The sequence below is a fragment of the Oryzias latipes genome, chromosome 11 (assembly GCF_002234675.1).
Source record: "Oryzias latipes chromosome 11, ASM223467v1".
Lineage (NCBI taxonomy): Eukaryota > Metazoa > Chordata > Actinopteri > Beloniformes > Adrianichthyidae > Oryzias > Oryzias latipes.
Genome location: NC_019869.2, coordinates 4,602,613 through 4,627,628, shown reverse-complemented (window position 1 = coordinate 4,627,628; position 25,016 = coordinate 4,602,613). Strand labels below are relative to the sequence as shown.

At 38.7% G+C, this 25,016-nt stretch overlaps 5 protein-coding genes across 5 annotated transcripts; 3 read left to right on the top strand and 2 right to left on the bottom strand.

Annotated features, from left to right (window-relative positions):
* Positions 1–462: 462 nt before the first annotated feature.
* On the top strand, positions 463–3,730 carry LOC101164237. The gene is made up of 2 exons (XM_004073926.4): positions 463–989; positions 2,139–3,730. The coding sequence occupies exons 1-2, from the start codon at positions 791–793 to the stop codon at positions 2,801–2,803; spliced, it is 864 nt and encodes a 287-aa protein (XP_004073974.1). The 5' UTR covers positions 463–790; the 3' UTR covers positions 2,804–3,730.
* An 850-nt stretch (positions 3,731–4,580) lies between these two features.
* Positions 4,581–8,435, top strand: LOC110015849 (gastrula zinc finger protein XlCGF57.1). The gene is made up of 2 exons (XM_020706946.2): positions 4,581–5,076; positions 6,020–8,435. The coding sequence occupies exons 1-2, from the start codon at positions 4,821–4,823 to the stop codon at positions 7,663–7,665; spliced, it is 1,902 nt and encodes a 633-aa protein (XP_020562605.1). The 5' UTR covers positions 4,581–4,820; the 3' UTR covers positions 7,666–8,435.
* Positions 8,436–9,272: 837 nt separating this feature from the next.
* LOC111948189 (zinc finger protein 467-like) lies at positions 9,273–14,386 on the bottom strand. Its single transcript, XM_023959906.1, has 2 exons — positions 14,002–14,386; positions 9,273–11,938 (listed from the first exon to the last, which is right to left on the bottom strand). The coding sequence occupies exons 1-2, from the start codon at positions 14,285–14,287 to the stop codon at positions 10,908–10,910; spliced, it is 1,317 nt and encodes a 438-aa protein (XP_023815674.1). The 5' UTR covers positions 14,288–14,386; the 3' UTR covers positions 9,273–10,907.
* Positions 14,387–14,967: 581 nt separating this feature from the next.
* LOC101163503 (zinc finger protein OZF) lies at positions 14,968–18,226 on the top strand. The gene is made up of 2 exons (XM_020706955.1): positions 14,968–15,301; positions 16,716–18,226. The coding sequence occupies exons 1-2, from the start codon at positions 15,124–15,126 to the stop codon at positions 17,924–17,926; spliced, it is 1,389 nt and encodes a 462-aa protein (XP_020562614.1). The 5' UTR covers positions 14,968–15,123; the 3' UTR covers positions 17,927–18,226.
* Positions 18,227–18,917: 691 nt separating this feature from the next.
* On the bottom strand, positions 18,918–24,485 carry LOC101163259 (zinc finger protein 268). The gene is made up of 2 exons (XM_004073922.4): positions 24,036–24,485; positions 18,918–22,667 (listed from the first exon to the last, which is right to left on the bottom strand). Exons 1-2 carry the CDS (start codon positions 24,106–24,108, stop codon positions 20,752–20,754), a joined length of 1,989 nt encoding a protein of 662 aa, XP_004073970.3. The 5' UTR covers positions 24,109–24,485; the 3' UTR covers positions 18,918–20,751.
* Positions 24,486–25,016: the final 531 nt, after the last annotated feature.

Here is a 25,016-nt window from a genome sequence, read left to right as displayed (position 1 = left end):
CTTCAGTAATGAAAACACTATCCTGATTCTTTTCTAATATTTCATATTTTAAATATGCGTAGGGAAAAACACTTTTCTAATAATGTTGTTTTTATTTTACGCAAAAGTTTTATTTACTGGAACAACGCCACAAGTATGACCTTTTAACATGATCTGGAGGGTGTACACCTTTAGCCAAAAACCATTAAAAGAACCAGGTCGCACAAGGAAATAGAAAGTATAATCAGGGACACTTGTAATAAAATTTCATGTAGAAAATAAATAAATAAATATGCAAATTAAAATCTATTGTTGAGGAAATTGTACAAGAAATTTAAAAAAACATGGGCTTTATGTATTTCGCATTCTTTCAAAGGAAATTTCCACAGAGGTACTTCATTTTTAAATCCAAAAAAAACTGGGGGCATTTTCAAAAACAACATTTATGAATTTAATATTTTGCAAATAATATTAACTTGTAAACACTTAATTATGTTGTTTTATTTTCTCTTTCTATTCCAAATCTAATAATTTGGAAATATAAATGGGTCAATAATTGTATTACAAGTTAACCAGAGCTAAAAAATCAAGTCAGAAAGAATAAATCAAAAAAGTGTTCAACTTTTTTTTATATCATCGTTGCAAAAATCCAAAAAAGGGACATTTGTAATTTCAAATATGTCACTTATTTTGAAGGATTCCGGAAAGTTATTTATTTACACCGGAAACGGAAATGTCCATTCATTAACCAACTAGCACACTTGCTTTCTAACATTCCAGTGTCAGCTGTCGTTTCTGGTTGTGTGTAAACATGTCTGAGCTTGAAAACATGCGGTTGATTGCCAGACAGCGGCTAAACGCAGCGCTTGAAGAAATTCTATCGGTGTTTGAAAATACGATTTTGAAATACGAACGCGAAGCGGCTCAGAGTCGTGAAGTGATCTCCCGCCAGCACGCGCTGCTCTGCAAACTCCACCAACCATCCAGGGAATGGGATGCGCCCCTCATAGGTGAGCAGCGCCTTTAAATTCAGCTGTACAGTGCAAAAGATGAACAGTGGTAGCTTTGTGCTGTCTTCAGGAGGATAAGTAAATATTAAAACACTTACATTTAACAGAAAAACGGGGATTTTTGAAGATGAGGTCATTTGACAAAGCGGAACTGGATCAGAAATAAAACATTAGTTGTTATTTCAATATAGTTTTTCTAAACAGTTTTCAAATGTAAAACCCCTGAAATATTATTTTTGAACTCTGACAGCTTTGTTTAAATATTATTATTATTGTTGTTATTGTTATTAACATCAGTACAGTAGTCAAAGTACTAACTAGTGTAGTTTAAACATGGAAACACATTTTCCTCATATAATTGTTTAACAATAACAGAATAACCAACACAATATAAAACTTTTGATATAAAAAATAACAATAAAATAGGGGCCTGCTAATTAGAAGTAATACATTTCAAAACTTTTGGCTTTGATAACTTTCAATTGAATATTTTTAATTTTTCTATAGAGGCCAAACATATTTTTTAAGTGACTTTCCTTTCATTTATTTATAGTAAGAGGACCTTTCCTGAGCATTTTCACTTACGTATATAATATTTTGCTAAAATTATGATTGTATGTCTGTTTTATTGGAATTGATAGATAATTTAGGATAAATACAATCTTATGTTTAGATAGTGTAACATTTTTCCCAAACATGCCTAAAACCTAATCAGCTTTTTTTCTTTCAAAACCTATAGGCTCAGTGAGACATTAACAAAATAATAGCTGGATTAAAAATGTACTAAATTGAATAACATTGAATTTACAGTTCAAATAGTTATGACATTCATAAACATCCACACTTTTTTTCCTTTATTGATCACAAAACTTCATATGTTTCAGATTTTTATAAATAGTCAGTTTTGTAAATGAAATATGTTTATGTTGCTAAACTATGTTTGTCTTTTATGTAATGTTCTTACTAGAGTAATTGAATCACATAATTGCAGTCACTGTATGAGTGGATAACAACAGCATAATCATAATTAAAAGACCGCCGGAACGCCTTAAAAATAGATCAGAAGATTGGAGTGGGGACTTTAAGTTTGCGTTTTGTAATGTGGAACTACTATGTGTGTTAATCCCATATGTTTGTGTTTTTTTGCAGACTGTCTCACACAGCAGATGTTGTCAGGAAAAGAAGCAGCACCCTGCCAACCCAAGGATCAGATCCCAGACCAAGAAAACGTTCTTATGTGTGCCAAAGAGGAACAGCAGAAGGTGCAGCTCCGGGAACTCCACAAACTCGAGATCATCGGGTTTACCTACCATTCTAAGCAGGCTGCAAAGCCGCTAGATGCCCTGCAGTCGCCCGCTCAACCGCAAACCCTAAACTCTGATCAGGAGGTGCAAACCGTGTTGTCCTCTGAGACCGAAGACAGCGATGACTACAACAAAGAAGCGGCAGCAGCTGAAGCGAGTTCAAATAAAAAGTCTTTTAAATCGAAGAAAACCTTAAAGACTCACAGGGTTCTGCTCAAACATTTGAAAAGTCACCAGCAAAAGGCCAAACAGGTTTGTGGTCTGAGTGGAGAAGAGTGCAGCGCTGGTGATGATCTGACGCGGCACCTCCAGACGCATTTTGAAAAGAGAAGGACCAGGAGCCACGACAGGGAGAAAAAGATTCAGGAGCGTTTCAAAGTCAAAGAAAGAGGAGTTAAAGAAAGCCGAAGACGAGGCAAACGTGAGAAAACGAACAACTGTTCCGACCAAGGACAAACACAGGACCAGACGAAGCCAAATGCTGTGAACGTGCTCGAGTTGGAAAGTTAATCTTTCCTCCTTCTGGATTAAACGGTGGTTCTCATGTGTGTTAAAAGAAAAACTAACTACTTTTTTTTGTCAGCCATATTTGCAGCTTTTCTTTAGCCTCCTTCCTTTAAAAGTTTGGATTTATTTTTTATCAAGTCTTGAGGAGCTGCATTTGAGGGGGTAAAAGTTGTGGGATTTGAATATATCAGACTTATTTATTTTACAGCTACAGCAGATAAAACTCAAATAAAAAATAAGCATTTAAAGACTATCAGAATTTCGTTTCTCTTGGTTCCTTTTTTTGGGGTTTCCGTTGAAGATACAGAAGTGTTACATTATCTCAAAACAGAGATTTGGATCATATAAAAGAGAAATGTTGGGGGTTGATGTTTTTAGTCATTCAGAGGTAAATATTTCTCTGTTTTCTGACAGAAGAGGTTATATAGAAATACCTTCAGGACCATTTTGGGAGTCTAGGGTGTTCTTCTCTTTCTGCTGCAGTTTCTAAGTTCTTATTGGCTCTGACCTCAACGTTTCAGAAGCGTTTGCTTTGACAGCCGTCTAAAATCATTTATAACCTCCCTATGTGAACTTTATCCTTTCAGTTTCAGACAGTTCTGTGAATTTCAGAAAGTTTAGATTTTAATTATTAAATTAAAAGAAGCTTTCATTTGATTGGGAGTTCAGTGTCGGATTGTACCTGACGATTCTCAAAAGAAAAAACATAAGTTTCTTTGTGTTTCAGCTTTTTGTGTCACCAAAAAGGAAGGTTCAACAATATCAGCAAACACGCATAAACATCTCGTACCTCAAATGGGAAAAAAAATGTTACCTTTATTTTTCATATTCATCACATTTTTGTTGAACTGTGCCTGTAATTTCTTAATTTTTTAAATAAAGTTTCTTCAAACCAAATTTTGAAATAAAGTATCCCTTCATTGAAACATTTTTTTGTAGAGATTTTGGTGATGTTATGGTTGTTCCAAATGAAATCTTTGACTCTTTTAAAAAACTAGAAAGAATTGCTACAACATGAAGTCATATGAAAAGATTTTGTTTTGTTAAAATTTGGTTATAAACACAATATAGTTGCTTTTATGCTTCTAATGCGATATTTTAGCTCCCCAACGGCAGCAAATATTTCATTTTTTTACTCAGACATAAAATTAGATGGTAAATATTTTTTGTATAAGTCATATTAAAAAAAATAAAAAAAATAAAAGACAGTTTAAGATGCTATTTTTATGACAAAATCGAAATTTCAAAATACTGTGCAAATCAGTTTAGGCACATAAAATATGCATACTTTTTATATAAACACCCTCATCTATTCCTTAAAAAAAACATACGATACAAAATATAACTCAGAAATTTACCTCTTTAAGTCAGTAGAGACCAAAATAAACTAAATTCGGCCTAAAAACGTAATATTTGGTTGTCATAGTTATGAACACAAAGATCGTGATGCTTTCTTTTTAAAAATGTTTTTATCCATGGTTTAAATTCATGTTCACAAAGTTAATTTGCTAATAAAAACCTGAATTCTTCTTACTGCAATTTGGACTGTAGCAATATTCAAAATGAATTTCTGCTTCAAAAAATACAAAGTCTCAAAAACGATTAACATCTGTAAATCTTTTGGATTAGTGATATAAGTTAACTCTCGGATTTCTATTTTTCTAGTTTATTTTTTTATTGTAGTTATTTATTTCCTTCTGTGATTGCTTTATTTAAACAGTTCATTTAAAAATGTACATTACATGTAATTTTGTTCTAAATAGTTAAGATTTTCAACAGGTAAAAACAATGTTATGTATTTGGAACGGATTCTTATTCTTATATTGTATTGTTATGTATTTTTTATTTTTGTAATTTACTGTGGAAAAAACTAAATTTGGCCTTTTCTCTGAAAATCTTGCGTCGTAGCGTCACAGAGACCAGCGTAACACGTCATGACGCAACAACGATCCCGGAAGTTGCGCAGGGTTACTGTAGTGTTTACATTTTTCTCTTGGTCAGGTGTTTAAAAAAGCAGAAAATGCCCAAAAAGCGGCCTGGGAAGCACAGCCTGAAGACTACCGTTGAGCAGCAGTTAGCAGAGGTCGCTAAAGAGATCTTGCGGCTGCTGCAGGAGCGCAGCCAGACCGGCCTGGACGAGCTAAAGCAGCTGGTGATGAAGCGGATCACCGCGGCCGTGGAGCTCATCCTCACCGCCTTCGAGGTCAGCAGAGCGGCGGAGAAACCGCAGGACCCTGAAGCCTGTCCGGGAGTTGGTCCCGCATCAAAGTTAAGAGGTGCGTTTTTTACAGTACTAAAAGATCAACAACAAATTCTTTTTGTCACCCTACTTTATTAGTATAATTGTTGGATCATTGTTTTTAAAATATATCTTTTTAGATTAAGATTGTAGGATGCGTTTTTTTAGTTGTAATTTTTTTACTATGCGTTAGATTTTAAAACTGCAGGAATAACATTTTAAGATTTATTAAAAAAAATTTTATATAACCCGCAAACCTGCAGGACATCTTATATTCTTATTATTTTTGGTCAATTCTAGATGTTAATAAGTATATATGAACAATCTGATCTTAAAACTATATGTAAATGGGTCAGGTATGGCTCTTTGCAATTCAACATTTTTGTGTGCTCCTCCAGGTTAGAAGTTCATTATGAATGAAATTTATTAACAGGGAAATTTAACCAAATTATTTTATAAGCAGTGGTCTTTTCATTAGGATTAAGCTGTTTTCAGCCAAGATTTAAAAATCTGCAAAGCGGCAAGAGTTTGTTAGAAATTCACCTCTGAGTTGCGGGTGGAAGTGTTGGGGCAAAGCAACCCCACCCTCTTCCCCTTGTTTTTTTTGCCCCCTTATCACACACATTCTCCCACTAGCTTACACCCTCTCACACTCCCAACCTAGCATCACAGGTGCAACAACAATGACGAGCTATACCGGAGCGAACCAGCCGTATAAGTAGTAGAATAAATCAATACTCAGAAATGCAATTTTAAACTTAATTTTCTTAATATATGCCCTCCAGAAAAATGCCACAAGAACACAATTTTCATTGAAGCCGGTCTTTAAAAAGAAAAACACAAAAAGCAGGTACAATTGGAATACTGCGGTAGTGTTTAGTGTTTCTTCATGTATGACGTATGAACTTCCTGTATCTGATTCATAACTCAAAATTTATTTGTTAATGCAATTTAAAGTCAAAGTTTTGTTTTCTCTATAGATTTCTGCTTGTCCGTCAGCCTTTCTGATGGCAAAAGTCTGAAACCGGATGTTGCGGTGAAGGAACAGCAGAAGGAGACCATGCAGAACACGTCCTCCAGGACAGAGACGGCCCACGGACTGAAGCACCAGCCCGCCTCTCCAGAAGATCCACCCGCAGACGAGGACATCGGTTCGGCAGAGGGATCATCTCACAGCTGCAGAGTGTGTGGACAGTTGTTCCATGGGAGAGGTTTTCTGCTGAAGCACGCAGAGAAACACTCCAGCGAATCCAAGTGTGTCTGTGGTGTGTGCGGGGAAGGTTTGAAGCCCGGCAACAGCCTGAGACAACATCTCCAAAGCCACCGCGACACCAGCAGGACGTGCAACATCTGTGGCAAGAAGTTCCCGTCGATCAGAGCGCAGGAGACCCACATGCGACTGCACACCGGGGAGAAACCCTTTAACTGCCGGTTCTGCCACAAGGGTTTCAACCAGAAGGGCAATATGGTGACTCACATGAAAACTCACACAGCAGAGAAGCTTTTCGCGTGCACGGTCTGCGATGAAGAGTCCAGCCATAGCAGCTCCTCGGAGCGGCACATGAAGGCTCATGAAGAGCAGATGCCATTCAGCTGCACAGTCTGTGATGAAGGCTTTCAGACGAGCGCGGAGCTGAGGCGGCACGTCCAAAGCCACAACCAGCCGACCAAAAGAGCCAAACGCAGGAAACCAAGCCTGACCCCTTCTCATTCCTGCAAGGTCTGCGGGAATTCCTTTCACAATAAGGGCAACCTGCTCCGGCACGCCGAGACACATTCAGACGACCCCGACTTCCTTTGCGGTATTTGTGGGGAGCGCGCCGACTCTTTGGAGAGTCTGCAGCTCCACCTTCAGAGTCACAGAGAAACAAGCAGGGTCTGCGAAATCTGTGGCGTCAACTTCCGAGACATGGAGATCCACATGAGGACGCACACCGGCCAGAAACCCTTCAGGTGCAAAGACTGCGGTAAGGAATTCCCCAGGAAAGGTTCCCTGGAGAGACACATGCGGCTGCACGCTGGGGAGAGGCCTTACATCTGCGAATTCTGTGGAAAGACCTTTATTGAAAACACCGTCCTGAAGAGGCACATCAAAAGCCACACGGGAGGAAAACCCAGGATTTACCCCTGTGAGGTCTGTGGCAAGAAGTTCACCATGAGCCAACATCTAGATGTCCACAAGAGGATCCACACAGGGGAGAAACCCTACACCTGCAGAGTCTGCAACAAGAGCTTCAGACAGATCGGCAATCTGGACTCCCACATGAGGATCCACACCGGCGAAAAGCCCTTCATCTGCAGCCTTTGTGGCAAAAGGTTCCGGCAGAAGATCTCACTGGAGACGCACGAGAGGTTCCACAAGAAGGAGAAAGCGTTCATCTGCCAGCTCTGCAGCAAAGGCTTCGTCCAGAAGATCGACCTGAAGAGACACATGCTCACGCACACCGGCGAGAAACCGTTCAGGTGCGAGGTTTGTGGGAAGAGCTACCAAGAGAAGCGCTCTCTGGACTCGCACATGAAGGTGCACAACGGAGAACCGACCTCCAAGGGGATCTCTGTGGCTCCCGGTGGGACCCGGCCGCAGGAAGAAGTTCACCCCGATTTCATTCATCCCACTGGGACCTAAGAATGAAGTGTGGCAGCGCCCCCTGCTGGTGTCTCAGGACATTTGCCTAAAAACTTGGACAAGTTCTCGTCTCTTAACACGTCAGCGATATCCAAAAGAAATTTTGAAATTATTATGGGATGGCCATAGGATCTACGGCTTGGTGGCCATTGGGTGGTAGAGTGTGAAACTTGGGGATGTTCACATTTTTTGCACAACATGCGGGGAAAAAATTGATTTGAGCAATTCTCACAAAAATTGGCACACCTACCACCAGCTTAAGACTACAACCACAAATGTTGACCTTTGACCTCAGGAATAAATTTATTTTCTTGAACCCTCCCCTCCAAAAATAACCTTTAGTACCTACTACAACATTAAACCCCCTCTCAGGGATTTTGATTTATGACTTCATAACTCCAGGAGCATCAAATGTTAACAATAAAGTTTTACGGTTTTGAATAGCGTTAGAGTTGCGAGCTAGCAAAAGTTGCTCCCACATTTTTTACTGTGGAAACTAAATACGTGAATCGTTGGCTCGAGCTGAACGAAACAATATAATGTACGATGTGAACATGATAGGAATGTGGGTGTGGTTAACGAAAAACATCAGTTGCCAAGGAAATCCCAAAATTTATTTTAGCAGATTCTTCTAAAAATGACACCGACTTGTTCTTCACCCCAAGGAGACCAAAAACTCAAATGGTTGCTATGGAGATAGAAAAATCCAACAGAAATGCCAACATTTTGAAAAGTTTTTTTTTTCCATTAACATTTCATGTGCAGCTCTGACCAGGGGGGCAGAAGGGAAGCGCTAGGGGGGTGTTGCAGCCACACAGCCAGTGAGGAGGGGGCAACGAGGGCGCCTGCTGCCTATACGACACATTTTGCGGCTTTAAATTATAAACCCGGTTTTTTGTTGTTATTCTACCAAACTCAATGTTTCTTAAACTTTTGTATCAATGGGTAAAGTTACTTCAAATGTAGTAAAGTTCTGATGGTTTTCAGCAGTTTGCTGTTAGATTCTCCTAAGCTGTAGTATCGATGCCTTTTCCTTCAACTTAAATACATTCATGCTGGAAAACCGACTCGTCACCCTTAACTACAACGGACCCCATCTGTCAACTGTCCAACACTTCTTTAAAAATAATAAAGACCTGCGATTTTTTCCAATCATTTATCACAGTTTTATTATGCAGGTCAGCCTTGCTGCTAAAACCACTGGGAATGTTCATGATTCAGTTTATTTACAACTTAAAGATCTGAAAGTACCCGAACTTCAACATTAATCCCCTATTTTTTCCGGATTCTATCAATGTTAAAACGGTAAATTTTGAGGAAAACACAAGACTTTCATGCATTGAGTCGTCTACAAGTGGATGCATCAGTAAGTTAAATATGGTTTTTCCAAGCTGCATCTTTTTGTCTGTTCCTGATTCTCAATGATTTGAATGAAGAAATGCTCAGAGATGCAATTTTGAGCTTGATTATCTTCCTACATGACATTCAGAATCAGAAAAATGTCCAAAAAAACATCATCTTTGGGTCTTAAATGCACTCATCTGTACAACCGGATTGGCAACAATTTAACCTGAAATGGAAATATGAATGCGTTCATGTTTGTTTTGTTTTTTTACTTTGACAACAAATCTTTGACATTCTAGAATTGATTTGTCTTGTGAGGCCAGTAATAAAACTAATATTTTCAACAGTTATTCTCAAATTTCTGTTCTGAAACTCCTCAAAATACCTGGTAATGTTTTTCCTATAAATGAGAAAAAGAAGCAAATGTAACAGGAAGAGTACAGTTGTAATGGATGTATTGATTTCTCTTAAACACTTTACACGATGCCAGCACCAGCATAACAATAAAAAAAACCACTACAGTTTGTCCAAATAAAGAAAATGTATATTACACTCATGCGCAATTAAAAATAAACAATTACATTTAGAAGTAAACTGATTAGGAAAATATTAGAATACATCAACAAAATTCCAAATCTGTGCAAAAAATTGGAACTTTTCATTAATCATCATTTACACAAGTCAAGACACTTCAATCCTTGGATAAGGGGAGAAAAAAAAGGGTTTGGTGTTTTTTTTTGTAGGCGTTAGTTGTTGTTGCTCACATAAAGGCTATAACCAAACCACAGATTCACGTCTGCGAGGCATGAAAGTCTGATAAAGTAAGAAGTCTGTCAAAGCTACGGCTGGCTTTTCAGTCTTTACTGGAAAATGCAGAATGTTGAACCTCATCCATAAAATGATTTGCTTTTAAAGCAATTTCTAAAATTTCATTTTTAATTTTTCCTTTTAAGGCAATCATAGCTGCAATGAAAACTTTTTTTTTTAAATAAGTAATGATTTGGTTTTAGATTTAAAAAAAAAATTTAACTCATGAGTTTTAAGATGATATTAGAACGTGAAACAGAGTTTAAAAATTCATTCCCCTGCCTCTAAAAAAAAAATCAAGGCTTACAGGAAGACCAAAGAGTGAAGGACGATGAAGGTGGCCATTGTGAGGAGGAGGAGGCAGAGAACAGGACCGGTTGGAGGGGGATGCTTCGCTGTAGCGTCCCCTAAAGGGGAAAACGGTAAATATCAAAATGACGCTTGAATGAGGTCAGTCCTCCTCCTGGTTCTGGCAGCAAATTTCAGCTGCAGATCGGACCGGTCTGGTCCAGCCAGAACCTCCGCTCCATCAGTAGTTCTGATGGAGGCGGGATTTAGAAAAAACAAATCAATTCATCAAATGACATTTTTCTTATTTTATTCATATCCCTATTCATCTAAATTTTAACGTTTTATATTTTTTATTGTATTTTTAAATGATTCTTAATGCTGGAAATAAATTAATATTGTTATGATCGATTTCACTGATAAAAGTTCCTTTTATATAATTTATATTTTTATAGGAGTTCTGACGACAGCGCGGTTAAAATAATCTAGTCATTAAAATGAAATTACTTCAAACATGAATATTGATTCAGAAAACACAAGAATCTGTTTTCATTAAGAGAAATTCTGAAATATTGTTGTCACATTACTTTATTTCTGAAATGGTCTCATTTGTCATTTTTATTCCAGAATGATTTTAAAGCTTGAAATAAATCAATAAATTACATTTTTAAAGAAAGATTTTATAATTTCACCAATTAAAGTTCCATATATGTTCATTTTAAATTACTTGTTATAATCTTTGAAAATTTGGATTTTGGTTGAAAAAAACATTTTAAAAGCTGAATGTCGGTTTTCCGGAGCTCCTACCAAAAGCTCCGACCCGTGTGCATCGACACGTGAATTTTCATGTTAAACTCCGTTATGAACGTCTTGCTACAAAAGGGGCACTTCAAAGGCCGCTCCTCTGAGGGCCACGCTGCGGAGCTGCTGGGGGCCCCTGGTACAGCAGGGCGGCAGTCTGAGGAGCTCTGACTGGTTCCTTCGCCTCCATCGTCCACGTCGGCTTTCCCTCCTGCGAGTGGATCGGGACCCGGTTCTGGTCCACCCGGAGCCGCTTGGTGAACGTCCCTCTGGCTGTGATAAAGTTGAGAGGTCTGCGGTTTCTCGTCCTCTTCTTTGTCGGCGGCCGGACCGATCACGACCTCGGAGATTTCTGCTTCCACCAGCTCCTCTTTAAAGGTCACGGGCCCAGTACCCACCTCTTTGAGCCTGTCCGACGCTCCAGCCTGCTTTTCAAAAGGTTCATCTGACTCCAAAGGCAGTTCACTTTTTATTTCAGCAGGAGACTCGACTGGCCAGCAGTGAGAGTCCAAGGGAGGCTTGGTGTCTTGGCCGCAGATATGCTTCCTCAGCATCGACCGAAACTTGAAGGTTTGGTTGCAGTCGCTGCAAGTGAAGACGTTTTCCACGGCGTTGACTGGTTTATACAGTTTCAGGGACAGTTTTGAGAATCTCTCATAGTCGGACAAGCGACGCGGTTTCGGTTTCTTCTTGGACTTGTGAACTTTCAAATGGAACCCGAGAGCTGCTATTGAGCTGAACGTCAGACCGCACAATGAACAAGGGAAGCTTTCTGGTTTGGGTGTTGCCCTCATGCTCTGCATTTCACCAAAGTACAATTCGTTTTCTATCAACCAGAAGTGTTCCATGGGGTCTGGAGCTTCTTCAGGAGACAGAGGGGGTAAAAAGGCATCCAGATCCAAGCCTTTAATGGGAATTACCGTGTTTTCTTCCAGATTCTGTTTGATCAGCGGTCCGCTGAGGTCCAGACTGTTGCTTTGGGTCAACTGCCCAGAAGAAAGGTTCTCTTTATTATCTGTCGTCTGCTGGATCTCTGTGAAAAACAGTGAAACAAAGAGTTATCATAATTTGACTTAAAATAAATAATTTTATTTTCATTATTCATTAAAAACAATTAGCAGAGAAGCTGATGGTGAGATGCACGTTTATTATGCTTAGTAAAAACTGAGATTTTGCTGTGTGGGGGGGTAGGAGGGAGGGAATTGGACATGCTGTATTTATTTACTTGGTTTTTAAAAGTAAAAAACTGTTTTAATGTGAAGCACTTTGATCTACGTTGGTCGAAAAAGTGCTATACAAGCAATATTTGATTTGATAAAAATGGGAAAAAATTGGGGATTTGGGGATTCCATCAACATTTTTCATGTAAATCTTAAATTCTACATTTTCATTTACCATAAAGAATACCTTTATTTCAAAGGCAGGGATTTCCTACTGTCAATAAAACAACAACAAAAGGGTAACCATTAACTGTAAATAACTTCATTGTTACAATACAATTTGATTTTTAAGGGCGTAGAAAGTGAATTTTTGAGTTAAACAAGTTTTTTATGGAAGCATATTGCATTTAAATGCATGCAATTAAACAAAAAGTAGTGATTTTTTCTTAAAAATTGGTTTGAAAATAACAATTATCTTGCAACACAGCTGATAAACTCACAAGATAAAATGATAGACAATCTCCTCCCATCTATGAACTACGTAGGTATCCTACAGAGTTTGCATTGGTCATAGCAGCTTTCCCTAGTCATGTCACAAATCTATGTAGATGTTTTCTCTTCAATATTCCATGTTCTTAAAATCTAAAATGTAATTGTTGTGGAAAAAAAACGTGTTTTCATATAACAAAAAAAGGTTTCCAAATAACTAATTAACATCTGATTGCCACAAACCCCAATGTTACCTCATACTGGAGTAAGTTTAGTCTTTGCCCCACAAATTATTTGGTCTCCAATAAATTAAAGACGTGTCTTTTTAAATTATTATTTAATATTCACTTAGACATTCTGGAAGGCCTTGACTCATTTTGTAACCACCCATCTGTGAGAATTATCCTATGAACATGTAGTTTTTGAATATTTTATTTATATTCTTTCACTTTCATTTATTGAGCACCTTCCACCACCATCTAAGTGCTCTACACAGTGACAAATCAATAAATATTACAATAACAAAAGTATAAAGACAAGTAAACAAGAATAATAAAACATAAAAAAGAATAAAAACAATTTAACAATAATCAAATACAAATGGTAAATTAAAACAGAAATTGTATTTAATGTATACATAATTACAACTAAATATGCTAACTACAACAAAAGCAGAAGGTTTTAGGTTTCTCACAAAGATGATACTGTATGTAAAAGCACTGAATCTTGCACCAACAGAAAAGCTGATGAAACAGTGGAAGTTTGGTCTCATTTGAAATGTGAGAAAAGTGATTTTTTTTTAAAATTTTTTAAAGTATTTCTGCTTTTATCTTGCTTTCAGTCCCCTGGCAAGTTAAATAATCTGTTTTTGTATATTCCCAACGAATTTGCACCGGGTATAGTTGTCATGTTTTGTATAATGTTTGTTTTGTCAATAAAGTTTATTTAAAAAATTAAGACACTTTTTAAAAACTTTATTGACAAACAGCATAATACAACAACAATGTGAATGTCTCAGAGGGAAATGAAATGTGCACACATTGCAGAAAAATATAAAAAATAAAACAAACCCGGTATAAGATAAAAGGAAACATCAATTCAAAGGCCTTTTGGTTTAATAAATTGTACAAATTTCAAAAATCAAATTAGTTCGAATTGCCTTTTGGTTTTGCAGATGTTTGATAATAAGAAACTACATCACAAACAAGTTCATAGCTGTCGCAGTTATGGGTCCGTCTGTTTTTTCCGCTTAAATCAAATCAAACTTTATTTACATAGCACTTTTCCAACAAAAAACACAATAGTTGATGTCTGTATAGGTCTTCAACGGTCAAGCTTTAGCGTTGCTGATGCCATAGTGTTTGTTTGTTTGTTTTTCGTTAGATAATACAGAATACGGACGTTTGGCTAAAGCTAGCATGTTCGAGTGTCGTTTAGCCGGACTGACCTGCTCTTTCCAGCTGCACTGTTGGCTTCAGGACGGCATCCAGTAGTTTTTTCTGACGGCAGACCTTCTGCTCTGATTGCCGCAGCGTATCTTCGAAATCCAACACGATTTTCTCGAACAGAGCGATGATCTGCCCCGCAGCTATCGTTAGCCGCTCGGTTAGCAAAATCCTCAGTGTGGGAAGTTCAATCGGTTCTTCACCCGATTCCAGCCGCAGCATGATGTCTTCGGCGGCGCTGCTGATCCGCTCATTGACCGAAACACGCAATAGCACTGTCTTACTCATATTACTGAATCTGAATGACTTTATGACTAACTGCAGGAGTTCGTACAGTGTCCAACACCCACCTGCGCCTTTCTTCTTCGTCTTTCATACTTTTGGTATTTTTGAAACCAAATAGATACATCACTGCCACCTACTGGACTCAATGTGAACTGCAAAACATGCGATTTATATCATTTTTGATAATTATAGCACAATAAACCTTTTTTATATTAATACAATAAAACATACAATTATTCCTTTAATTACATCTATTGAAAAGCTGTCAAAATTGCATTTCACATAGTTTATTTACGACCTTATCTTGTTTTGTGTAAGATGTACCTTGATTTTTGGCAGGTAAATACTTTTACCATATTTCCAGTGTCAGGTATAAGATGCAATTAAAAAATAGATTTAATTCTATAAACTCTATTCTGCAATCTCAAAATTGCAGGATCCATTTTTAAAATATGAAATTTATAACAAGACAATACAGGAATAAAATACAAAAAAAAAATTACTTTCGAAATTATTAATTAAAGTCTACTCTTAAACGCGTGCTTTACTGGAAACTAATGTTTTAAAAACATATTCCCGTCGAGTTCCTTTTATTTTCAAAATAAAATCAGAGCGCAAAAAAATGCAAGCATTTGAAAAAACAGAAAGCCGAATTGGCTTTTATTATTAAAGCGTAACCCGGATGTTATAAGGTTTCTGCAGTGTTTTGGGTTTCATGTGTTTCTTCCGTGATGTGTTAACGTCAATAAGTGATTGTTTGGCTTACTTTGTCTCTTAAAGCTACGTCAAAAAACACAGAATAAAAAACATCTTTCGTGTCGGATATTATTTTGCTAAAGATGTCCACACTTCGGGGTCTCAAGGGGTTCATCAGCCAGCGGCTAACGGCGGCTGTGGAGGACATTCTGGGACACTTGGAGAAAACAATCCTGGAGTATGAGGAGGAGACGGAGCGCCGCCATCGCGACCTTTTGGATGTGGTTCTAACGGCTGAGATGAAGCAGCAAGAAGATGCGGGTTCGTTTCCGTGAAGCCCACTAGCCAAACCCGCATTAGCAACGTTAGCTGCATCTGAACCTAATGGAAGGCTAAGCAAATATCTACATTAACTGCAGCTAACACCAAGACTCAGTCATAATAATAATAATGTTAAAACACTAAAAGAGAAGAAAAAAACTCTTACTACTCACAATTCTTTGCTCACATGTTTTGCTGACAACTGACACAAAAATACAGCAAAATACACAAACGTAAACAACAGATGTGGATTTAAGATCAGAAAGGATTTCGTTCTGTTTACATTTTTGGGCCTTATGCTTACATTTTTATAGGTATTTTTCTTAGTATGCAATTATGATGACACATTATACATTACAGAAGAAATAATTGAATATTTGTAAAATTCCACACAGTACCGTTGAAATTTTTTGTACATATAATTATAAGCATTGGCCCCAAAGCCTTATGAAAGTCATTTGTGCAAAACAAATATTTAAAAAAGGTAACTATTGTAATGTTAGACAGGATTTGACTAATTTTGGTTGTTGTTGGCTTTCGAATTCTAATGAATGGTGATGAGCAAAGACTCTTTGTAGGAACTACAAATCCAATTGATCTTTTCATGTAAATAATGTTGATTCTCACACAGCAGTCAGTTGTGGTGTACCACAGGGCTCTGTGTTTGGTATTATTCTGGTTTCATTTAGCAATGTGGTGGCAAAGCATTGTACAGTGCTTTGCTCATAAAACTCAGCAATTCTCAAATATTAAACCATGTTCTTAGTGGTCTTTTAATTATGATTATGCCATTTTTTGCCAAAAACCTGTGTCGTTTCTCCAGAGCGGCAGGAGTTCATTAAAGTCGTGGGTCCAACCACTGTTGCTGAGAGCTCTGTGTTTACACGCTCTCCCGCCAGCTTACAGCCCCTCACACCCCCAACCTAACATTGGTGGTGCGACAAACATGACGAGCAATATTGGTGCTATCCAGCCGTACAGCTTTGAGCCAGATTTCCACGCCGAAAACACAATTTTCATCGGAGATTCCGGCTTTTTCTCAGGAGCGTTTTCTTCTCCACTGTCGCCTTTTTCTTCGTCAGTGTGGTGATTACACAGAGAAACCCCTTTGATGTCATCTGTTGGTCACTTTTATAGATTATTGGCATCAAGATAAAATAAGATAAGATATTAGAACTAATAAAGCTTCATCTTGTTTTGTGTAGTGCTCTGAGACGAACTCAGTTTTGAAGTGTGACTTTATTAATAAACTAAGAAACATTATTGTTAAAATTAAATCAAATTAGTGGCAGAAAGTCAATAAAAAGTCTTTGTAAAAAAGTATTTCACAACAACTTCCTAAACTCTACACATAAACTTTTCCTAACTGTAATCCTTCTTTTTCTGTTTGTGTCTGCTTCTGCATTTTCTGCAGACATCCAGGAACCTTTGGCAGGAAAACAGAGTCCTTCAACGCAGGAGAGGAGATCCCATCCGGAACAAGAGAATCCCAACTCCGCACTCCTAAACATCAAACAAGAACAGGAGGAGATCAGCATCTCTGAGCTCCGATCCAGCCCCGTCTTTGTGAAGACGGAAGATGAGGACAAACCCCAGTTTCCTCAGGTTGAAGAGCCCATCATCATTCTGGATGAAGAGGACTCGGAAGGACCGGAACCACAGACGGTACTCAAGACTGAAGCCAAAGCTGATCTTTGCAGTACGACCCAGGAGCCTCATTCAGACGTAAATATCAACAATGCTTTAAATACGATTGGATTGAATTCTCTTAACTTGTTTCGGTGCTCTGAATGTGGGAAAACATACAGCTCCCAGAGTTACCTGAAACTGCACACACAATATCACGCAGAAAGACCCTACAGGTGCCCCGTGTGCAGGAAGTGCTTCACGTGGAGAGGACGTCTACAGAAGCACATGAGGACCCACACCGGGGAGAAGCCTTTCAAATGCACCGTGTGCTGCAAACGCTTCAGTGAAAGTGGGAATCTGAAGGTCCACATGAGGATCCACACGGGAGAAAAACCCTTCAGCTGCTCCTTTTGCGGAAAAAGCTATGCCCAGCGAGGAAATTTAAAGATGCACATGGCGATGCATAGAGGCGAGACGACGGTCAGCTCCTCACGGCTTCAGCACAGCCAGACGGAGAGCAGAACCTCTTTGAGAGGACCGGAAGAAACGGCACACTCTGACCCACATCCGCGCTTTCAAGCGAGTCCTGGACTTCAGCACGTGACGGGAAACGGCGGAGTCCCCGCCAACTGTTGGAGGGCGACCGCGTGCAAAAAAAGCTACAGCTGTTCTGAATGCGGGAAGAGATTTGGATTTAAGGGACAGCTGGCGTCACACATGAGAGCTCACACGGGCGAGAAGCCCTTCAGGTGTCCGGTCTGCTGGAAGTGCTTCTCCTGGAACGCGTGTTTGCAGAAACACATGAAGATTCACACGGGCGAGAAACCGTACAGGTGCACGGTGTGCGGCAAAGGATTCATCGAAAGCGGCAACTTGAAGGTGCACATGAGGATTCACACCGGGGAGAAGCCGTTTAACTGCTCCGAGTGCGGCAAACGATACAGACAAAAAGGGAGTCTGACCAAACATATGGATGTTCACAGGGAGCTGAAGTGACTCAAGTCTGCTCGACAACAGACAAAGAATCAGTTTCCTTTGATGTTCTGAACTTTGACCTACTGAAAAATCTATTTGACCAATTAAATGGTAGCAATAACTCATTTTAGCGCATACCGGTTGATGCCCGTCTTTAACCCTTGTGCTATCCTAGGCACATTGACATTGGGAGTTGGGTCATCTAGACCCACTAGACAGTGCTCTGAACCTTTTTTCTTCAATGATTTGTGATCTTCACTGGTGTCCATGGATTACATGAAATCTTTCCACCTTTATCCACCTTTGTCATGGTAGGGAGAACACGTCAATGTAAGGGGGGGGGGGGGGGGGGTCATCTAAGATAGCACAAGGGTTAACTGCAGAAAAATGCCTGATGGTCTTGTATTGTTTATTAAATGTTACTGAAATTCTCTACGGCAGCCTCAGATTTGACCAAAGACACATTTCAGAATTTTCCGGTTGACTTTATGAGTTTCTAAAAAAAAAAGGATAACTGTTTTGTCCTTTTGAACAAAATCTTAAAGGAAAATGTTTTACATGCAACTCGCTACTTCAGGGTCCAGGGATGTCATATCCTGAAAAACAGAATTGAAGCTGATGTTTATAACATTATTTACTGTTTGTCATTTCTATGTTTTGAATTTTAACATATAAATAAAAAAATAGAAAAGCTTATATCAACAAAAAAATCTGGTTTAAGGTTTTAACTTCAAGATAAACTGGCCAAAAAGAATAAGTCCTGCAGTGACGATATATTGCTCCGTAGATTTTGGTATTTAAATTCCTTTTTAACAGCAGAAACATAAAGTTTTTTAATGTGGCTTTTAAAGTAGAATTTTAAAACAAAAATGTTCAAATCTGTGTGATATCAGCCTATGAGAACTTTACCCAGATTAAGGTTGGTTACCACGGTTACAAGCGACAACTTCCAGTTAAGGCAAATGGAGTAATCAGCATTTTTTTTGATTTCTTGTAATCTTTCCTGAACAAACAAAACAAAACAGATCCATAATTTCGAGGGGTTATATTTCAATTCTAAAAGCTGAAAATCAAATGGATCATTTTCATTTTTTTATGTTTTTAAAAGAAAATTGAAATACTTAAAAAGTACAGAGGCCCTAAAAGTTCTTAGGAGTGAAAGCGGTTAAAGTTTCTGCCTCTAGATCACACAGAAAATAATTACAGGAAGCCGATTTTTCCAGATTACGTCACTAAATTATCCTGTTTGGATGACTAAAGTGGATTGCACTTCACTCTTTTGCACCAGAGAAGTGATCAAACAGGTCATTTCTGCACAATAATTGAAATTGTGTGCGTTTCTGTTTCTGTTGATTTCTCAGATATAAATAACTTGGAGACAATGGCAGAAAGGATTTGCCCTCCAAACAGTTAACTTTGTGGCCAAATGTGTGATTTCAGATTTTGTGGCAGCCCATGATTACAGTCAGACTATTGCAAATGCAGAATGAAACAAATAAAAAAACACAAGAAGTCCAAGCTTCTTAAGCAACTTCATATTTTATTTTTACTGATTTTGAACCAATAAATACACAAAATGATGCATAAATAATTTAGTTGAATGCTGCTGTTTCTTTCCTGAGCAGATTTGTTTTTGGGATAATTTTTTTTTTTACAAGGAAAGACACTTAAAAAGCTGAGGGAAGTTCAATAAAACAAATATGATTTGCGTAAAAAAAAGATCTGTAAGCATACAGTCATGGTATAATATCATTTGAAGGGTTGAATGACTTACCATTCAGACAGAACTTGGCATTTCACAATCCACTCCTGACCTACTGATCATGACGTTAAACAGTTCGTTTTCTGGCACCTAAAAATAAATGTGTGTCATCTTATGGGGCCTATATCATAAAAAATCTACTTTTCTTTTGCTTTTAAGTGTTTTATAATGTTAATTCCTCACAAAAAACAACCCCAAAGGAGTATTTTGATCCATTCACGTATTTCTAATCCTTCAAAAACCTGCTCCCTGAGCACTAGCCCCTCCCAATTCACAGAAATGAGTGGGTCATCACATTGTGACATCACAAAGTGAGAAACCGCCCCCTCCAGGAAGAGTCTGTGCTGCCAGCTCTGCCCCCCAGGCCAACACTCACGCCCACTTTCTCCATGGAGCTAGTGGTGATCTGCAAAACGACTTCATTTTCTGTGTACAACTTGCACATCAGTCTTTGCAAAAGTTCTGACGTTTTTGTTTGCGCAGACATGCCGCCGAGATTCATGACGTCTAGGTTGATGTCATGAAATGGGCGGCACCCACATGGAGGAAAAGGCGGAGCCTCAGAGATCGAGGTGTCTTACTTCCGGGTAGGGAAATGAGCTGTGAAATTAACTAATTTTTTCATTTAAAAATTGTTCTTTAGTCTGCCAAAAGTAATATAATATCATATATATGGATATAATTTACTCTGAAAGGCTTAAGAAAAGCAGGATATAGCCCCTTTAAAGGAATAGGACATGACAAGAAGATTTAACAAAGAAAAGAAGAAAACCAGCGTCGTTACCTCCAATAATTCACTCATAATCTCAGGAAAACATGTAATTAAATGTGGCCACTCTGGGCTTCTGTACTTTTCAGCGATTTTTAACTGGTAAAACCTGCTAAGGGGTAAATGTGATCTTAAAAGGTTGAATCTACACGTTTCCCTTGTTATATTAAATTGTAGATCCTCATGGTGCTGAGAAGAATCCAGAAACAAACATTCTGAATCATTCACACAAATAAATAAACAACTTTGAGTCCAATAATTAGCGTAAATCCGTGCTATGTTTGCTGATCCGCTCTTGGCCTCCGCCTCTGCAGGTCACTCGTTTAAATTGTATAAGATGTGGCGTTTCAGGTTGATTCCAGCGTCTTCCTCGTAGCTTCGCTGCGGGGAAGACTCGCCGACACACTGGTGGTACTTCAGCTCGGTGAACCAGGCGAAGGTCTTCTTGCAGATGTCGCAGCTGTACTTGCGTTCAGCGTTGTGGACAGACATGTGGGACTGCATGCTGGCCTTGTTGGTATATTTTTTACTGCAGATTTCACAGCTGAACGGCTTCTCTCCTGTGTGAGTCCTCATGTGAACCTTCAGGTTGGAGCTGGAAGTGGATTTGTGGCCGCAGACTGAGCAGAAGTACCTCTCCGTGTGCTGCCTCATGTGGATCTTTAAGTAGGAGCTGTAGCGAAACGCCTTACTGCACTGAGGGCAGCTGTGTGGCTTCAGGTCCGTCACGTATTTCACTCCTGCTTCTGACGTTTCGTGTTTCAGCGAGTTTAAGTTCAACTGCGGTTTCCTGTCGTCTTTCCAGAAGTCGCTGTCGACGCTGTCGTCCGTGTCGGCCTGCAGAGATTCGGACGCCTTGTCCTCAGAAAAGCTGAACGGATTTCTGCCAGAATCACTTTCGGAGTTGGATTCCGACTGAACTTTACGTTCCGTTTGCCAGCAGTTGCTGTCGTCAGTGTCGGCGTCGGAAAACTCTGGAGTCCCGGCGTTTGCCTCTGCTTCTGCGCTCTCCTCGGCGTGAGGACGCCGAGACAACTGCGGTTTCTCTTCTTCGTCCTCTGTCTTTAGGCAGATGGGACTGAAGTGGAGGTTGGAGACGACTGTTTCCTCCTGCTCCTCTTTAATCTGAGGATGCAGGTCTTCCTGCTTCACCTCCTCTCTGCATGCGAGCGGTTCTGCTGTGTTCTGAGAAACTTCACCACCTCTCTCTGGGATAAAATCTGAGTCAGTATTTTTGGAAAAGCCGTCATTTTCCGCTTTAATGGACATCTGAGGCTCCGCGTCCGTTTCTGGCTGTAAATGTGCCTCTGTGTTAGAAATCCTAGTGGGTTCTGTTCTGCCCTCGTCCTCAGCTGTGGCCTCCGTCTGCTCCTCCTCTTTGTTCTCGGTCTTGCCATCGCCAGGATCTGACGACTGATGGAGAAGTTTGTGTTTGGATAACAGATAATAGGTGTAGAACTCAGCAGCGCAGATCCTGCACCTGAACACCTTTTTCCTCTTCTCATGGACTTCCATGTGCTTGGTCAGATGCCGCCTCCACGCAAAGTCTTTGCCGCACACGGAGCAGCTAAACTGCGTTTGCCTGGTGTGGATCCTCATGTGCTGAATGAGCGCGTCTCTATCGCTGCAGCCCACGTCACAAATCGAACACTTGAGCGCCCTCGAGTGACATTTGAGGTGCAGGTTTAAATCCTCCTGTCCGGAAAAGGCCTCTCCACACTGGGAGCAGCTCAGCAGCTTGGAGGCAACCTGCTCCTCATTCTGGCTCTGATGATACTCCGAGAATTCACCAGCACAGCTGTGGTTTGCCAGGCTGGACTCCAAAGTGAAGGTTTTGCTACAAATGATGCAGCTGGACAGCTTCTCTCCAGTGTGGAGGGTTGTGTGTATGGTCAGAAGTCCTCCTGTTAGGAATGTAGTCCCACAAAAAAAGCAGCTGAATAGTTTTTTAGTTTGACCTTCTGACTCACTGATGGACAATTCTTTCTTTAGATCATTTAGTTCTGAAATCGCAGGACTTCTCTGTTCACAACAACCAGTACTTTCATTTTCTGGTTTACAGTTGAGATGTTTTGTTTCACCAGATACAGAGCTGACGTCCTTTAGATCCTCAGTCAAACTTGAAGATGATCCCAAAGCGTTCTCTTGGCCTCTAACGAGAGGCTCCTTCTCCTCCAGACTGTAACTTTGCAGGTAAGCTGGAGTTTCTCCTCTCAGTTGCTGATGGAAATCTGAGAAACACAAACACTGTTATAGAATCACTGGTTTGTTCCTGTCTGGCTGTTATTGCAGAGTAAATTTAGAGGTTCTGCTTCTGTATAAAACAGGGTGAAATCTGGGTAAAATGACTGTCGTCTAGTTAGGATTAAACCAAATATTGTAAAGTGAAATACCAGTTAATGATATTTACAGGCAAAAGACAAACATTTCTGGAGCCAAAAAGATGTTCATATACAAAAAAATCGGTCTTTATTCATTTAAAATGTATTGAATGTTATTTAATGTAAGCCATCTACATAGTTCAAAAGAAAAATTGTATTAAAACGTATATTTGGTTCATATTTGATCGTGATCAGACCTTAAAAGCCCTTTTTCTTTTAAAGAAATTAATGTTTTATTTAAAGTTTTTTTTATATATATTGCTCATGTATTTTCTGATTGTAAAAAAAATTACAGTATTCTCAACCTAATCATAGTTTATTCTTCCCATGCAGTTGTGTGGTGCTAAGTTTTTAGGACCAAACTGTTGAGATAACCGCATAAATTGATCTGAAATGTCATTAATGTAACAAACATTGGTTCTATAAAAAGATCAAACGGATTGGATGGATTTTTTTATACAAAACTGATTGTCTTAACCATATTTTCTGCCCCCCCGAGAGTGTAATACCTGAAGGTACATCTTATCATTTTAATCACAGCGTGGAAACAGTGAGATTTACTGCTGCAAGGAATTCTGGGATGGCGGTTCATGACTGTGGGTTCTGCTATAAAATAACAGGATAATCAAACTATCATTTAGTGTAAACTATAAGGTAAATTTATAGAATGCAGGCAAATTTAGGAGGTAATAAGAAGCCTCACAAGGAATGTAGTCGGAATATTAAGTTGCAATGTATTATTTTTAATGAAATAAGTTGAAATAAAAGGAAAAAAGATTTCAAAATAAAAGCAAACTTTAATAAATAAAGATGTCTAGAAACTGTCATTTGTAAACTCAATCTTTTTTACAGCTTTCTGCTGTGATATCTCATTCTAGTTGTAGCTTCAGTTCATCTTAAGATAAATAACAGTGTGCATTGATATATTAATATTATAAAACCTCTTAGTTTGGAGAAATGTTTCTCTTTACAGAGTTAATTTACAAAACGATGTACAACAGCTCGTAAAATTGTATTTATTCAAATTAATTAAACCCTACAATAAAATAAAAAACTTAAGCAATAGGTGTTGGTGGTGGGGCTAACTTAAAAATGGAATCAATCACCGAAAACTTACAGCTCGGAACTGAGCTGCAGTGCTAGCAGGCTAATAAAGCAATTTAGAGTCTGAAATTTCAGGTCCAGCATACGAACAATAAAAAGCTAAAGGATTCGAACCTGTGTAATCCAGAGCAACTTTCTGCCGTTTAGGGTTTAGCTCCATCGTCACAGAACTATTTACAAACTGCATTCAGCAAACCAGCTAAAGCTACAGTTAGCATCACTGTCTGCAAAGCACTGTGCTAACTCGCGAACCGCTTCCGGCACATGTTTAAAAAAATAAGAGTCCAGCGACTTTCCCTGTTGATACACTCCGTGCGCACAATTCATATTACAATACGTGTGGGTGTGTCTTATGTCAAACAAAATCCCCACTCACCTTTATTTTATTCATACATTTTAATATAGCATTAATTTAAAACATTTTAAGCTTTTATTGATAATTCTGATAGTCACATTTTAAATACTTTGCTCTGCTAAAATATACAGTTTTGGATCTCTTAGTAGTAAATTTAAAAATATGTAAATATATAAATCTGTTCTGATAAAGGGGATAAAATTGCTGCATCGTTACTGTGGTAGCAGTGGTTTCTCTGTCTGTGCTCTTATTTTGAAGATTAAACTGACAGAACGGAAGTGAGTCGACCTGCGTAGACGAACGCAAACGACCATAAACGTGTCATTGATGCCATCACTCATTGACTCCGTGAAAATGTCCACAATCCAGATCGTCAAATACTTTTAAATACTTTTTTATTCATTTGCTTGATACTCGAAATTGCAGATTGTTTCATGAACACGTGAATGCAACATCTGAACCACGCATATCCTCACTGAAACCTTATTTTCCCATGTCTCAGTTGGATTTTGTATGTTTACAGTGATAAGATGACGACAAACCTTTATATTAACATGCACAACATCTAGATGTTTTTTTTCCTCCATCTATCCGCTTCAGAAAGACTTCATCATCATATCTGTCTTAAACCATTTCATGTTTTCCTTAAATATAACTATTTTTAACATGTCTCATAACACCTGAGGAGCTGTAGGAATATTAATGGGAGATATAATTCATTTTGTGAGACAGGAAGATCT